Here is a 14,914-nt window from a genome sequence, read left to right on the forward strand (position 1 = left end):
TGCCTACTTCCTACCCCCTAAGTACGATGACGTGATCATTTAGATCTTATATCCGTTTTTAGGTGACCATCTATTACCTTACTAAATTTCATCAAAATCTGTTCAGCCGTTTAAACGTGAAAGAGCAAAAGTCCCAACAAAAACGACTAAAAATCACTAACTCAATTTAGTTATCTGCCTACTGCCTACCCCCTAAGAACGATGGCGTGATTATTTATAGCCTATGCCCATTTCTAGGTTATCATCTATCACCATACCAAATTTCATCAAAATCCGTTCAGCCGTTTAGGCGTGAAAGAGTAACAGACAGACAGACAGACAGACACATACATTAGTATGGATTATTAGCTAATCACTAATTTATAAGTACGAATAAAATTTTTCAATATCTGGCACAATTTCAAAATATCGAAAATTGAAAATTTTCTTAAATTTTTTAGCTTTCGATATTTCTACATTCTAGTAGTCTACATTCATGTAGTTAAAAAAATCAAAATAAGATACAAATAATTTCAACCCTAAATCTAATATTAACCTAGTGTTCGTACAACCTTAAATAAAATAAAAAAACATTTAAATTAAAAATTTTTTTTTGACAAGGGAGGTGCAGGTTGATTTTTGCATCCAAGCTCTCAATATGATCAAAACGGCCCTGTACAGAACGTTACGTTACGTTACGTCATGTTATGTTACGCAAGCGTATAGTTTAGTATAGTATTATTAATTTTAATATTGAATTGAAAATGATTAAGATGAAATCATGTGTAAAGTTATGCAACTCTCGCTGAGTTTAGAGAACACAGAGCAACGTTTATCAAATATAAATACATATTCCACACATGATATCATATTCATATATATTAAACGGCACTGAGTTGCACATCTCACCGCATACAAAACATTAACTACAAGGTCTCAAAAAAATACCGCTATTTCAAAATTACTAGAAGAATAATCATATTATTTTTATTTAGAGCCTAAATGGCCGAGCGGTCTAAGGCGTTTGCCTTTGACTGTTTGTCCATTTAGACTTAGGTTGCGGGTTCGAATCCAGGCAGCGGCAGTATGAACAATTTATAATTAATGGGAGTGCAGAATTGATCACATTGTCGTCGCTTGGATAAGAACGAAGTAACCGACTCCACCCACATCAAAATGTAATTAAATAAATAAAGATTAACAAATAATGATGTGTGTGGCCTCTGTTTTAGGCGTATATGTCAGAGAAACGGAGGTTAAACTCCATTATTATATAAAACCAAATTTTATATTTGTTTCAAATTTTAATTTTCTTTATACATGGATGATTTCATAAGTGACTGACACTACATTTTACCCAAACTTAAATCTTTACTTAGAGCCTTGTCTTAAAAGAAAAGGTTCAAGTTCGTGTAAAATTTCTTTATAGAATACTTAAACTTTGCCCTGTTACAAAAACTTTTACTGGGCAAAAAGGGACACATAAACAAAAAGCTTTGAGTTTGATAAATTTAATGAAAAAAATTACCTTTTTTAACAACAAATATGAATCACAAATATTTAATTGACATTAAATACTTTTAAGTAAAGCACAAACCTTGGTCTTCAATATTAAAAAAAAAAAAATTACTTGCATTATTAAACACAGTAAACGTAAATTGAATGACACGGTAAATTGAGAGCATTAACAATAATAACATGCATCCGTAAGAGTGGGTAGATTGCGGCTTACAAAACAGGTGGCAGGCGAAGTTAAGGTAACTAAAATGACCTGTTTGTGATGGAGTGGTTATTTAACCAAAAAACCACTTTTAATGCAAAAAAAAAAGTTGAGTTTTCTGACTTTGTCGGAAAATTTGGTATAAATACTCAACTGTGATACGTTTCGAATTGTTAACCTTTACTTGTTTTTTGAAATCGGTTAAAAGTAGCGTCTGTATGGTTCTGTACAGGGTATGACTGACTTTAGTAGTTAGATGAACATGAGGGTGGGATGAGCTTTATGTTTACATTAGTAACTAATATTTTATTTGAAAAAGGGGTCGATTTTTCTCTTACTCATAATAATTCTAATGAAAAATGATTTTTTTATTAAAATTTTTTTTTTCATTTTTCTTCGATTAATTGAAATATGTATGTATTTCCTGATTTTTATAGCATGTATATATGAAATATATCAAGGTATATTAAATTTAGTCACAAGTTTGTAACGCTTAAAAATATTAATGACACGAACAAATTTTTGGTATAGGTGGTCATAAAATCACCTAATTAGTCCATTTTCGGTTGTCCGTCCGTCCGCCTGTCAACACAATAATTCAAAAACGGAAAGAGATATCAAGTTGAAATTTTCAAAGCATGTTCAGGACGTAAAAAGAAAGGTCGAGTTCGCAAATGAGCAACATAGGTCAAGACCTTTGTTCCGTAAGACCCATCTTGTAAACCGTTAGAGATAGAACAAAAAATTAAATTCTGACCCAAAAAATTCAGTTTATTTTATGATTGGATGCATAGTTTTTGAAATATCGTCCAAAATTTCATAATTCGAGACATTTCTTGCATTGATTTCCGAAAATTTTTCATCTAATTGTCAAAAAAACAAGATTTTCTTAATTTTCGAATCTTAATTTCTTTCCAAAACCGGATTTAACTACAAAAAACAGTACAAGGAAAATTGTAAAAATTAGAAAAAGTTCTAGATTTGAAAAATAATACACAAAAAAAAAAGTTTATTTAACCATTTAACATGCAGTTTTCGAGATATCAACTAAATTCCTGAGCGGAGAAACTGTAATAGAGGACAAACTGTACTAATTTTAATAATATTTATATTAAATTGTATAAAGTTTTGGATTCAAAGAACTTAGAAGTGTGTTTTGTTGAGGTGATTTACTTATAGTTTACCAAGTTTATAGTAAGGGAAGGTGTAGTACCTAGAATATAAATTCAGATCGGATAAAATTTGACAAGGTTATAAAAAAAAGGGTATGTAGGATCCATCTTGTAAACCGTTAGAGATAGAACAAAAGTTTAAATGTAAAAAATGTTCCTTATAAAAAAAATAAACAACTTTTGTTTGAAACATTTTAGCTTAAACATGAATGTTTACCCGTGAGGGCGCCAATTAGGCGGAAATTTTATAGTATGTACTATACTTGATTATCAGTTATGTATGTGTCACATGTTTTTGTATGTGTAATGTGATAAAGAAATCAACACTGACTATGCATGGTATTTCAACAATTAACTCAGTCAATTGTTTGTTTTCACTTGTTTTATTCTTTCTTCTTCGACTTCAAGAAGCTCGAAATTGCCTAACAGTTCCAGGTTTTTTAGTTCAATCGCTACCTTGTTAATACCAATTTTAAACTTTTATCAAATTAATTATTCTAAAATGCGAATTGGCGAATGTACAAAATTCAACATTCGTCCCATCACTAATAGGTACTACTTCTTACCTTAAGGATAGTATAGTATAGTATAGTATAGTATAGTATAGTAATAGTATCATTACTAAATATGAGTTAGACGTCTACTAACTGCTAGTAAACCCTATTTGTTGTTTCTTATCACGCTCAAACTCAAATAAGATCATCAGTAACAGCAACCAACAAATATTAACAAAGTTTCTTGTACCGACTCAACTCATCATATAATAACATTCAACAAACATATTGAAACATGTTTAGTAATAGTATTGTTAGTCTATAAACCATACTAAACTTACAACCCCCACCCCCACTCTCATCCCCACCATTATCATCTGATAACAATATGTTGACACTTAAATTATCTTTTAAAAGTTATCATCACATTTCAAATACATTTTTTTTTGTATCAATATTATATTATATTGGGAGTATAAAAGTTTATAGGAAATATTAGGACTCAAAAAAAACCCAAAAATCCAATTCATTTTAACATAATTTTCGAAAAAAATTGTCTGAAATCGCTATTTGTACGGGATTTTAGATAATTTGTTCTCCTTTTTCTAACAATTTTGAATCTTTATTTTGAACCTTAATCGATTAAAGTGACCCTTTGCCATTTAATTGGGTCATGACCGATTTAGATGCAAACCACACACGCAAATTTCCTCCGAAGGATTTTTAAGGGGACATTACGTTAAAAATCGATCCAAGATATCGTTTTTTCCCGAAATTACAATCTTAATTGCCAAATATTTGAAAAGCATGACCCAAAATTAGTGGAATTACATATTTGATTGATAAAAATTTGGATTAGTTTAGAAAAAAACGATATTTTGGTTCGATTTTTGACCTTATGTCGAAAACTATTGATCTAAAGTTTGAATGAACTCGATTTTCGAATTTTCGGTCTAACTAGAGCATTTTATTTGAATCGAACTCGAACGCTTAAAATGCTGTCGTTGTGTAGGCATTGACATATTGAATCGCATGAAATCGCATAAAGTAAAATGTGTTAAAAAATACCAAACAATTATTGTAATCGTTTATTATTAACAATAGTCAGTAGTCACGATAAATTCTATCGAAGTCATAACATAATCTTTATCTCACGAACAATTTAAAATCCATAAAATCGTGTCAAATAAATTATCACAATTTAAAATTACAAACAAAAACAAAAAATTTACAACAAAATTTACATACACTGAGCTGAACTAAGTATGTGAGTATGTGCATCGGTCAAGTGTGTAGTAAATGCTTCCAAACGATAACCAAATGAGTACGCTGTTTCAGTTGGGTTGGGTTGGGTTGGGTTAGTTAGTTCAATTTCAGCTTGATATCTTTTGTCGTTTTTGAGTTATCGTGCCCACAGACGGACGGACGGACAACCAGAAATGGACAAATTAGGTGATTTTATGAACACCTATACCAAAATTTTGTTCGTAGCATCAATATTGGTGAGCTCTAGTTACAAACTTGGGACTAAAATTAGGATACTTTGATATATTTCATATAAACATGGTATAACTAGCGCTTTGAAAAGCGATTATCTTCGGTTTGAAGCTGCATAGACTTAACGATTCATATTGAAAAGTTTCAAGACAAAAGACAGAGACGTTGTGGTGAGTGTTCAAGCTTTAAAGTGGTTCTAGACAAACATCGAATAAATTAGGCTAAACGCTGTACAATTTGAACGCCGTATAACTGTATCAAAAGGAGGAGACCTTTGCTCATGACCTTTTATTATTATTTATTGAAAAGATTAGAAATTTGTTACTGAACCCTAATAAAAACGTAAACTATATAGACATTTTCTACAGTTGTAAAATGTATTAGAAAATTTAAATAAATATGATTTGAGTTGTTGAATCGTACACTTTAGCATTGTAGGAATGGGAATGGGAGTTGGAGTGGAAATGGGTATGTATGTAAGTGAGTGAGTGAGTGAGTGTTAAATTTGATACCATACCACACGAATGATATAAACACTTCCGCTTTTACCGACCGACATGTTATTTTTATTGTACAAGAAAAGTTTTATGATGCAGAAATATCCATGAAAATATCACTTGCTATATTATACATAGTTTTTCCGTTTCATATACTTTGTATATTTTCCAAATAGTTTACATTTTTACAATAAATATATTTATTCATATGAAAAAGAAAAACAAATGCTTCTACACTTCACTTCAACTGCAACTTCCACTGTACAAAGTACCTACAACTTAAACCTCATCTCAATTCATATTTCACAAGGCCGTAAAGAGGATACATAGCGTCGCGGCCGGTGGCAAGTATTTAGGTTGCGTCTTAAATATATCGGGATCGGCTCTAACGATTTTGATGAAAATTCATCAGAATCCAAAAAATTTAATTTTGCTCTATCACATCCAAATTTTATCCAATTTTAATAAACCAAATATGTAATTCTACTAAATTTGGGTCATACTTTTCAAATTTTTGATCAAAATTCACTTAACTCTAATAGATTTCAAGAATAAGGGACCCTAGTCCCGGAATTAAGCACATATGTGATAGCTAGCGAAAAACTGACATCACAGCTTAAAAGAGTGACCCACAAATAGTGGGTTTCAAAAAAAATTCCATTCAGATCGAATAAAATTTGCCTGTGTTATCAAAAAATTGATATTTTTAACTTAGTGACGTCATCAAAATCCAAAAATTTTAATTTTACTCTATCACATCCAAATTATATCCGATTTGGATCAACAAAGTATGTAATCCTACTAAATTTGGGTCATACTTTTCAAATTTGTAGTCAAATTTAACCTATCTTAAATAAGAGTCAAGATTCTGGGGACTTGGTCCAGATATTCAGCACAAAGATGATTCTTAGCGAAAAACTAACATCAAAAGTGAAAAACTTGACTCAAAATTAGTGGGTTTCAAAAAAAATTCCATTCAGATCGGATAAAATTTGCCAGTGTTATCAAAAAATTAATTTTTTTAACTTAGTGACGTCATCAAAATCCAAAAATTTTAATTTTGCTCTATCATATCCAAATTTTATCCAATTTTGATAAACTAAGTATGTAATTCTACTAAATTTGGGTCATTCTTTTCAAATTTTTGATCGAAATTCAGTTAACTCTAATAGATTTCAAGAATATGGAGCCCTAGTCCCGAACTTCAGCACATAAGTGATAGCTAGCGAAAAACTGACATCACAGCTGAAAAGAATAACCCAAAATTAGTGGGTTTCAAAAAAAATTCCAATAAGATCGGATCAAATATGCCTGTGTTATCAAAAAAATCGAATTTTTTAACTTGATGACGTCATCAAAATCCAAAAAATTTAATTTTGCTCTATCACATCCAAATTTTATCCAATTTTGATAAACTTAGTATGTTATTCTACTAAATTTGGGTCATTCTTTTCAAATTTTTGATCGAAATTCACCTAGCCCTAATAGGTTTCAAGAATGTAGGCTCCCAGTCCCGAAATTCAGCACATAAGTGATAGCTAACAAAAAACTGACATCACAGCTGAAAAGAATGACCCAAAATTAGTGGGTTTCAAAAAAAATTCCAATAAGATCGGATCAAATTTGCCTGTGTTATCAAAAAAATCGAATTTTTTAACTTTATGACGTCATCTGGTCTGCATAAAAACATGCATTCTTTGAATTTTGCAAGTGGCTGCTCTATAATTGGACTAAACACTGAAGTTCATATTATATGAAATATAAAATAATATTTAAAGCTTGTTTTGTTTGGTGGACACAAACAGTTTGCAACTTGAAGTTGTGAAGTTGATAGCGATTGTATATAATATTTGTTATAAGATAGAAGGCTTATCGAAGTGTATTCTGGTGGTCTGGTGACTGTTCGCGACCAGAATATCATATTGGTCAACTTTATATAATATCTATATGTTCAATTGTCCACCGTTACGTAATATTGTCATCTACTTGATATCGCATCACATTGGTATTAACTATCACCTCCAACTCATCCCTAACCCGAACTGTTTACTGTCCTGCTCTACCATAAGAGGATCAATAACCACCGACAGAACAACAACAACAACAAAAAAAAACACAATCGTATAAAGGTTTTGCAATGTATTATATCTTCTTTTTATGGCCTTGTTGTCAACAATTTATCATTATGTCTGACCATTTTTTGAAATTATAACAAGATTATGTCATATTTTCTACCGTACCGGGTATTTTAAAATAATCTTCAATAATTTGACCATAAAATAAAGTATAGGCAAGTGTTATGTAATTGCGTCAATTATTTCTCGCGTTAAATATTCTTAAAATATTATTAAACTTTGTATATCATAAGGGATTTCAATAAAACTTTATAAATACATTTTTTGATTAACAAAGTTAACCAAAAATCACAAAAAATTCCTAGATCATCGGGCTTTTTATTAATTTTATTATCGTTCAAAGTTGGTTGAAAAAATGATGAATCATATAAGTTATCCTTTTCAATTGGATATTTGTATATCAAAAAATCTAGAGAGTGAGATAAAAAACTATCTAAAATATTTAGACAATCTTTTAGTTTATAAAAATTACCATCAGAATATAAAGATGTCGATGGTATCAAAACAAAATTTTAATTTAATTATGAGTTCATCAAAGATCCATCATTGTGAGACGACTATAGTTAGTTTATTAATGATTGAAGAGAGATATCTATATTATCAAATTTATAAGCATCACTTTTACATAATATATTATTATATTTTTATAGTTGTAGATCAAAAATTTCTATTTTCCAGCCAACCCCCCCGCCTTGTATCGTAGCCTAATGAAAATAAAATGTTGATATATCGTATATTCTATTGAAAATAGTTTTTCATTTGTTTACAGCAATTGGATCGAACAAATCAGATAATTCATGTTGTCCAGTGTGCGGTGTCTGCTTACAATCTGGTGAATTAGAATCACATTTTCTACAAGAATTAGAACGTTTGTGTAAATTAACATGCATTCGAAATAATTATGAACGACTTCCACCACAAAATATCAATGGTTCTGGACCCGATCATAGATGGGAAGTGAGTACAGTACTGTTTATCGTTCTCTAATTGCATCTGTTTTCAGACCAATAGATTTTATTCCAATTAGTTATTGTTCAGTCAAAATACTTCATCATAAGCGTACCAAAAGAGATGGGTAAATCATGGGATTCCCCCGTAGCTTTTATAGTTTATACTTTTTTAGATTCCTGTTTTGTCCCTCGTTCTTGGGTCAAATATTGGGTACGCTTATGTGCTTCATGCAGAATTTACTGATTTATAGAAATTTTTAAGGTAGAATGTCGTTTAGAGAAGTCGATTTTTTTATAGAATGAAATAAAATTTTGAGTAGAATAACCAACCCTTTTTAGAAATGCTTCGAAATTTTATGCTCGTCGACATTATATCTTAAGTTTATAATATTTTGAGAAACTATCTATTGGTCCAAAAATGAATTTAAGAATAAAAAAATTAAATTTTGTTCACAGATTTTCGAACGTATCAAAAACAATCGACAAGATCGTCTTAAAACGAAATTGCGTAAACGTAAAGCGGACGAGGTTTGTTGTCCAATCTGTAATCGAGGCATGTTACGAAACTCAGACGAATTAAATGTGCATATAAGTCAGTGTTTACGAAAGGTAACATTAGACTTTTTACACAATTTCCAAGTAATATCGATAAATCTTAACTAATTTTGAACAATCGTTAATCGTGTCGAATCTTTTCATTATTTTCAGCAACGAATGAACAACAGTCCAAATTCAATTCAAGATGAAGATGAAACTGTGGATATTGAAGGTGATAATAGTAAAGGATATGTGGAATCCAGTTGGCCAGAAGATTTACGTAGTCCAAAATCGAATTCAAACATTCATTTTCCAAGTAAGTTCATTTTACTATTAACTACAGATGCCCCATCTGCCTTAAGATACATTTAACAGTATTCAAATAAATCAAGATAAATAATACTAAAATGATTATTTTTAATTACTTACAAGAAATTAAGACAATATAAATGACATGGTGAAGCGTTGGGGTGGGGTGGGGGTGGTGGATGTATAAATAAAGGAATGACACTCACACGGTACGTTCTGTGAAGGGATTGTCGAATTAAACTTATAAATTTGGTTAATTTTGTCTAAATATGTAACAACACATACATACATTATGACTACTAAAACATCATAATTACTTTTGTATGTACAGTGAAAACTGTTTATATCGACGCGACGCTACAGTGACGCGGTCTACAATTATGAGCATTCTTCCGAAACTATCCCTATATCAATCCTGGGTTTCAGTACATCAGTTGGTTATAATAGCCACTGAAAAGCGTAGCGGGGATAGAGTACAAGGGTCTACTTGGCTAGGTGCTCTGAACCATTGCTTCGAGGCGCGATGCTCGAGCATGGGCCGCTAACCTCCATACACATACCCCATACCCCATCGCTATATATTGCAAATGTAAAAGTAAGGATGTTTGTTTGTTTGTTACGCTTTCACGCAAAAACTAGCTAATGGATTTTAATGAAACTATACAGCAATAGAGCTCATACATCAGACATTTTCTGCTCCATCTACGATCATCATTTTGAACCATAAATTAAAGATTTCTGTAAAAATTTAAAATAATAAATGTAAAATAATTCATGTCTAACTTTTCTGAATTATGACTAATTTACATTGAAAAAAAATTGAAAACTGTGCATATATTTTAGCTGTGAAAAACAATCCCTTCGAGTATTATGGAAGGGGGATAATTGAGATCAAGAAAAGTGAAGGCGATAAAGCGGTGGGTTTTACTTTTAAGCCCAATGAAGCGGAAAGGGTCGATAAAAGCGAATTTGACTGTATATTGTATTTAGGGTAAGGTTGTGAGATGTACCTAGGTGTGAGTGAGGGTGGTCCTGTTTAAATGTAGATTGTTTGACTGAGTAGTAAATGACACACAAGTAGTGTTGTAATTGGTGTTGGGGGATGCGGTTTTGTGGTAAGGCCATTTAAAACACGTTGTGTATCATACAGTTTGTAATAACAGTTGACATTCAAACTGTAACTGTTACAGTTACAGTTACAGTAACAGTATTATTGTTACTAGAATATCAAACCATTAGTTGATTTCACTTGATGAGATTACTTCAAATGTGTTACAATTTAAAAAAAATAACAAGTGAAAACAAACAATTGACTGAGTTAATTGTTGAAATATCATGTATACAATGTGTTCAGAATAGCAGTGCTTCAGACGCGCAAAACTAACAAAATTATAGCGGCCTTACTGCTGCCATTTATTTGCTTTTCGAAAATTTTTTGTTCGTTTTTCGAGAATATTTCACAAGACCACTATTTGAAGTTACCCACACATTTTCAACTCCCTATCTATTATAGTCTAGGAAAAAATGGACACCAAAATTTTGTCCTAATTTGCTCCCTCACGGGTAAACAGTGACGCATACAAAAAAATGTTTTATACAAAAGTTGTATATTTTTTTATAAGGAACATTTTTTACCTTAAGCTTTTGTTCTTTCTCTCTTTAGGTGCACTCTTTAGGTGATTTAATGAACACCTATACCAAAATTTTGTTGGTAGAATCAATATTTTTAAGCCTTCCAAACTTTGGGCTAAACTTATTATACCTTGATATATTTCGTATATATATGGTATAGAATCTCATAAGCCCAGGAAAATTATCGAGTAAAAGCTATCACCATTATTCAGCCTAAAAAAAACTATTGCCAATTTCGACCCAATATAAACTTGTAAGCAAAAAATTTAAACCGAACATTTTCTCAGCTTAATTGTTTTCCCTAAGCGATGATTTTTATTGAAACACTCACCAAAATATCTCTTGTAACTTGTGGTTCAGCAGTCCCAAACTGTGAAATGCAAAAAATCAAAATTATTAGTTGGGAAAAAATAGTTTTGTATTAAAAATATTAAAAATTATTTATCGAGATAGGGTTTGTGATGACATGGTGGCATGGAAAAATGTATATGATTATATGTGGTAGATGGGGTGGATCAGAGGGTGATGGATAAGGGGTGAGACAGTGGGATGTATTAGTTGATATGTATTGTAGTCCAAGCAAATTCGACATATGGGTACTAAAATTTTGAAACAAGCAATTTGCCACAAAATGGCAAGAAAACTATCAACAAGGCTTATTAAATTAAATATACAGAGAATTTTTTCGTCCAAGATGATTTAAAATATAGGCAATTTTTTTACACAAATATGTTAAAAATTGTCGAAAAATGTTTCAAAATTGACAAATTTTTACAAAACTTGTTGAGGATTTTACTGGCATGTACATTCGATAAATAAATTTAATCAAAGAAAATTCTTCAAAGGAAAATTGTTAATTTCAGGCACACATCTTTTATCGGCATCGAATTCGTTTTAAATTAGAAAGTTGTTCTTTATAAACACGTTAACATTTTTTTTGGTAAACCGAATAGTTTAGACAGTAATTGATGGCTAACATCTAGCTTTTTGTGTGAACTCGACCTCACTCTTTACGTCCTAAGCACGCCATAAATATTTCAGCTTGATATCTCTTTTCTTGAGTTATCGTGTACATACAGACAGACAGACAACCGAAAATGGACTAATTAGATTGATTTTATGAATACCTATTACAAAATTTTGTTCATAGCATCAATTTTTTTAAGCGTTACAAACTTGGGACTAAACTTAGTATACCTTGATTATATATTAGATATATACATGGTATAAAAAGACGCCTGTCTAAAGACTGATAAGTACATTACCACTTCTTTGTGCCTCGTAGTCGGGTTAAAAAATTTACGTAGAGAAATTGCTCGATTCAGAATTTAAAGAAAATATACTAGCAACCAATTGCTAACTTGGTTGGAGTACTATCTATATGTAGAATATAGTAATTAAAATGATTAAGGGTGAGTTAACCAGAATTGAAGCATAAATGAATTGAACTGTCAGTTGTCAGATCCAATGGATAGTGGACTGGATACTGGATACTGGATACTGTCATTATGACTCTGTTCTGTCGCTTATTATTACTGCTTGCTACTACAGTGAAATCTGGTTAAGTGAGAAATCAAGGGATCGGCAAATTTGTCTCATTTATAGAGGTATTCCACTTACTCAGTGTCTCAGATATCCAGGAGTAAATAAATATCTATCTCATTTACAGAGGGTTCCATAATTAGAGGTTAAAATACAGGTGATTTCAGTGATAGAGGTGCGCGAAATCTTGTGCCTTTTCTTTAATCATCAGTCCAGTTACGTAAACCATCAGTCTGGAACGTTTTTGTTACGAAATTACGAGACCCATGTTAGCAAACACTGTTCAGGATTTCAGGATTTTCTGATAAACGTACACTTTTTAGTTTTTCATTGTCCTTCAGAACATTGTGATTGAATTTTATCTTGAATTATTCTACAAAGAATAGATTTTGGCACAACAAATTCGACATAGACCTCATCGCGTGTCTTCTCACTTTCATAAACGGATATTATCTTTAGTTTTTCACGTACTGATAACGATTTGAGCCTTCATTTCGACATTTTTCAAATAATCATCTGTATGATAGTAAAGCGAAACTAAAACTGAAGGTCATTGAGGCCCAACAGAGGTTAATGCATATAAAATTCAATCGCTGTCTCAGTTATAGCATTAACTATGATGATAAAATCGAAAGAACGAATCTCAGATATAGAGGTTTGCTTAGTACCACTAACAGAGGTAATTCTGTGCGAAAATGTTGGGACCTCAGTATGAGTTACAGTTATGTAGGTTACTCACTTATCCAGGTCCCAGTTAAACAAGTTCCACTGTATTTGATGCTGTGCGTTTGAGAGATATGTCACATATATAAATAAATATAAATGAACGTTTGGGTAATCACCAAAAAAAATATCTGTCTACAACGGTCTTAGGCATGGATTGCCATCCCTTTCGGGTTGGGGCCATAGTCTGCGAACAAAGGTGTATGCATTCTACGGATTGAAGCGAAAAATATGAGCTTTTGTTCTATCCAAAAGATAGTTTTAATGTTTCCAAACGAAAAAGTAGATATTTTCAGGCCTAAAAAATTGGTGCAAAAGATGCAATTATTGAGCCTACAAAAATTCTTAAATAATCATGAGATTAATTTTAACTTCGTCGATATCTCTTTACGTTTTTGAGTTATCGTGTTGACAGACAGACGGACATTAGAGCAGACCTCCTTAAGAGAAATAAATATATGATAGGTATTCAATAAAAAGTTTCTTTAGATTGGTTTGCAAATTAATTGCATAAAAGCGTAGTTAGAATGGCACATAATTTAAAGTGTAGCTGCAGTGAGTGTAAAGGTGGATTGTGGGTAAGATAAAGGGAATATTGCATTTGAATAAAATAAATTTTTTATGGCCATGCATAAACAGCGTTATTGTTATTGTTAGAATGTTAGCTGAAAAGCAGTCAACTATTATTCAATGTGTATTGTATATGAGTGTATAATATGTAGATCATTTCAATTGATTATTATAATTCTTTCTTAGGGTTCCGTCCTTCCACTATTCCATCAAAAAACCCTGACTGCTTGTATCCTTGATAAGGCCCGATAAGTTTTACGTAAATACGTCTATTAGCCCATCAATAATTATCGATTTAGTAGATCAACAGATGGCGATTGTGCATAAGAACCTATTCACATTCAAAATAAGTAATCTTTAAGCGTCTCAAGCTTTTACCATATCCTCGTCACACGATGTCATATTTTCAACAACTCCTTTGCAAACATAACATCACTATTTCTAGATCTCTCTACGAATCATAAAAAATTTACAAAAACCAAGTGAAAACAAATAATTGACTGAGTTCATTGTTGAAATACCATGTATAGACAGTGTTGATAAACAAACAAACATATACATAATATATGTAACGTATTTTATAAACATAAACAATAGGTGCCTGTATATATTCTTTTAATTTGCGCCCTCGCGGATAAACAGTGAAGTTTACGAAAAAATGTTTCAAACAAAAGTTGTTGATTTTTTTATAAGAAACATTTTTTACATTTAAACTTTTGTTCTATCTCTAACAGTTTACAAAATGGATCCTACGAACACAAGAACTTGATCTTTGTTGCTCATTTACGAACTCGACCTCACTTTTTACGTCCTGATTTCAGTTTGATATCTCTATTCGTTTTTGAAATATCGTATCGACAGACGGACCAACGGGCGGACATTCAAAACCGGAAATAGATTTTACTAACACCTGTAGCAAAATTTTGTTCGTAACATCAATATTTCTAAGCTCTAGTTACAAACTTGGGACTAAACTTAGTATACCTTGATATACCTCATGGTATAAAAAGGAAAATTAATTAGCTGCGAACGTCACATATCTTTTGTCACGCTAATATCCGTCCCTCTCCCTGTTAGCGTGACGTATTTTATGAATAACCCCAAAGGTAAAAAATATTTGAAATAAATGTTTCTTAACAAAATTTTTTTAAATGTTG

The 14,914-nt window shown here is 31.4% G+C and overlaps 1 protein-coding gene across 1 annotated transcript in view; it reads left to right on the top strand.

The window, feature by feature from the left end:
• The window catches only part of LOC123303080 (E3 ubiquitin-protein ligase Rnf220-like), a 104,279-nt gene that overhangs the window by 86,826 nt on the left and 2,539 nt on the right, over positions 1-14,914 (top strand). The window contains exons 4-6 of the mRNA XM_044886180.1: positions 8,264-8,451; positions 8,901-9,053; positions 9,153-9,297. Coding sequence (XP_044742115.1) covers positions 8,264-8,451; positions 8,901-9,053; positions 9,153-9,297 — 486 coding nt within the window. The remainder of the gene's footprint in view (positions 1-8,263; positions 8,452-8,900; positions 9,054-9,152; positions 9,298-14,914) is intronic.

Source organism: Chrysoperla carnea, chromosome X (genome assembly GCF_905475395.1).
Source record: "Chrysoperla carnea chromosome X, inChrCarn1.1, whole genome shotgun sequence".
Classification (NCBI taxonomy): domain Eukaryota; kingdom Metazoa; phylum Arthropoda; class Insecta; order Neuroptera; family Chrysopidae; genus Chrysoperla; species Chrysoperla carnea.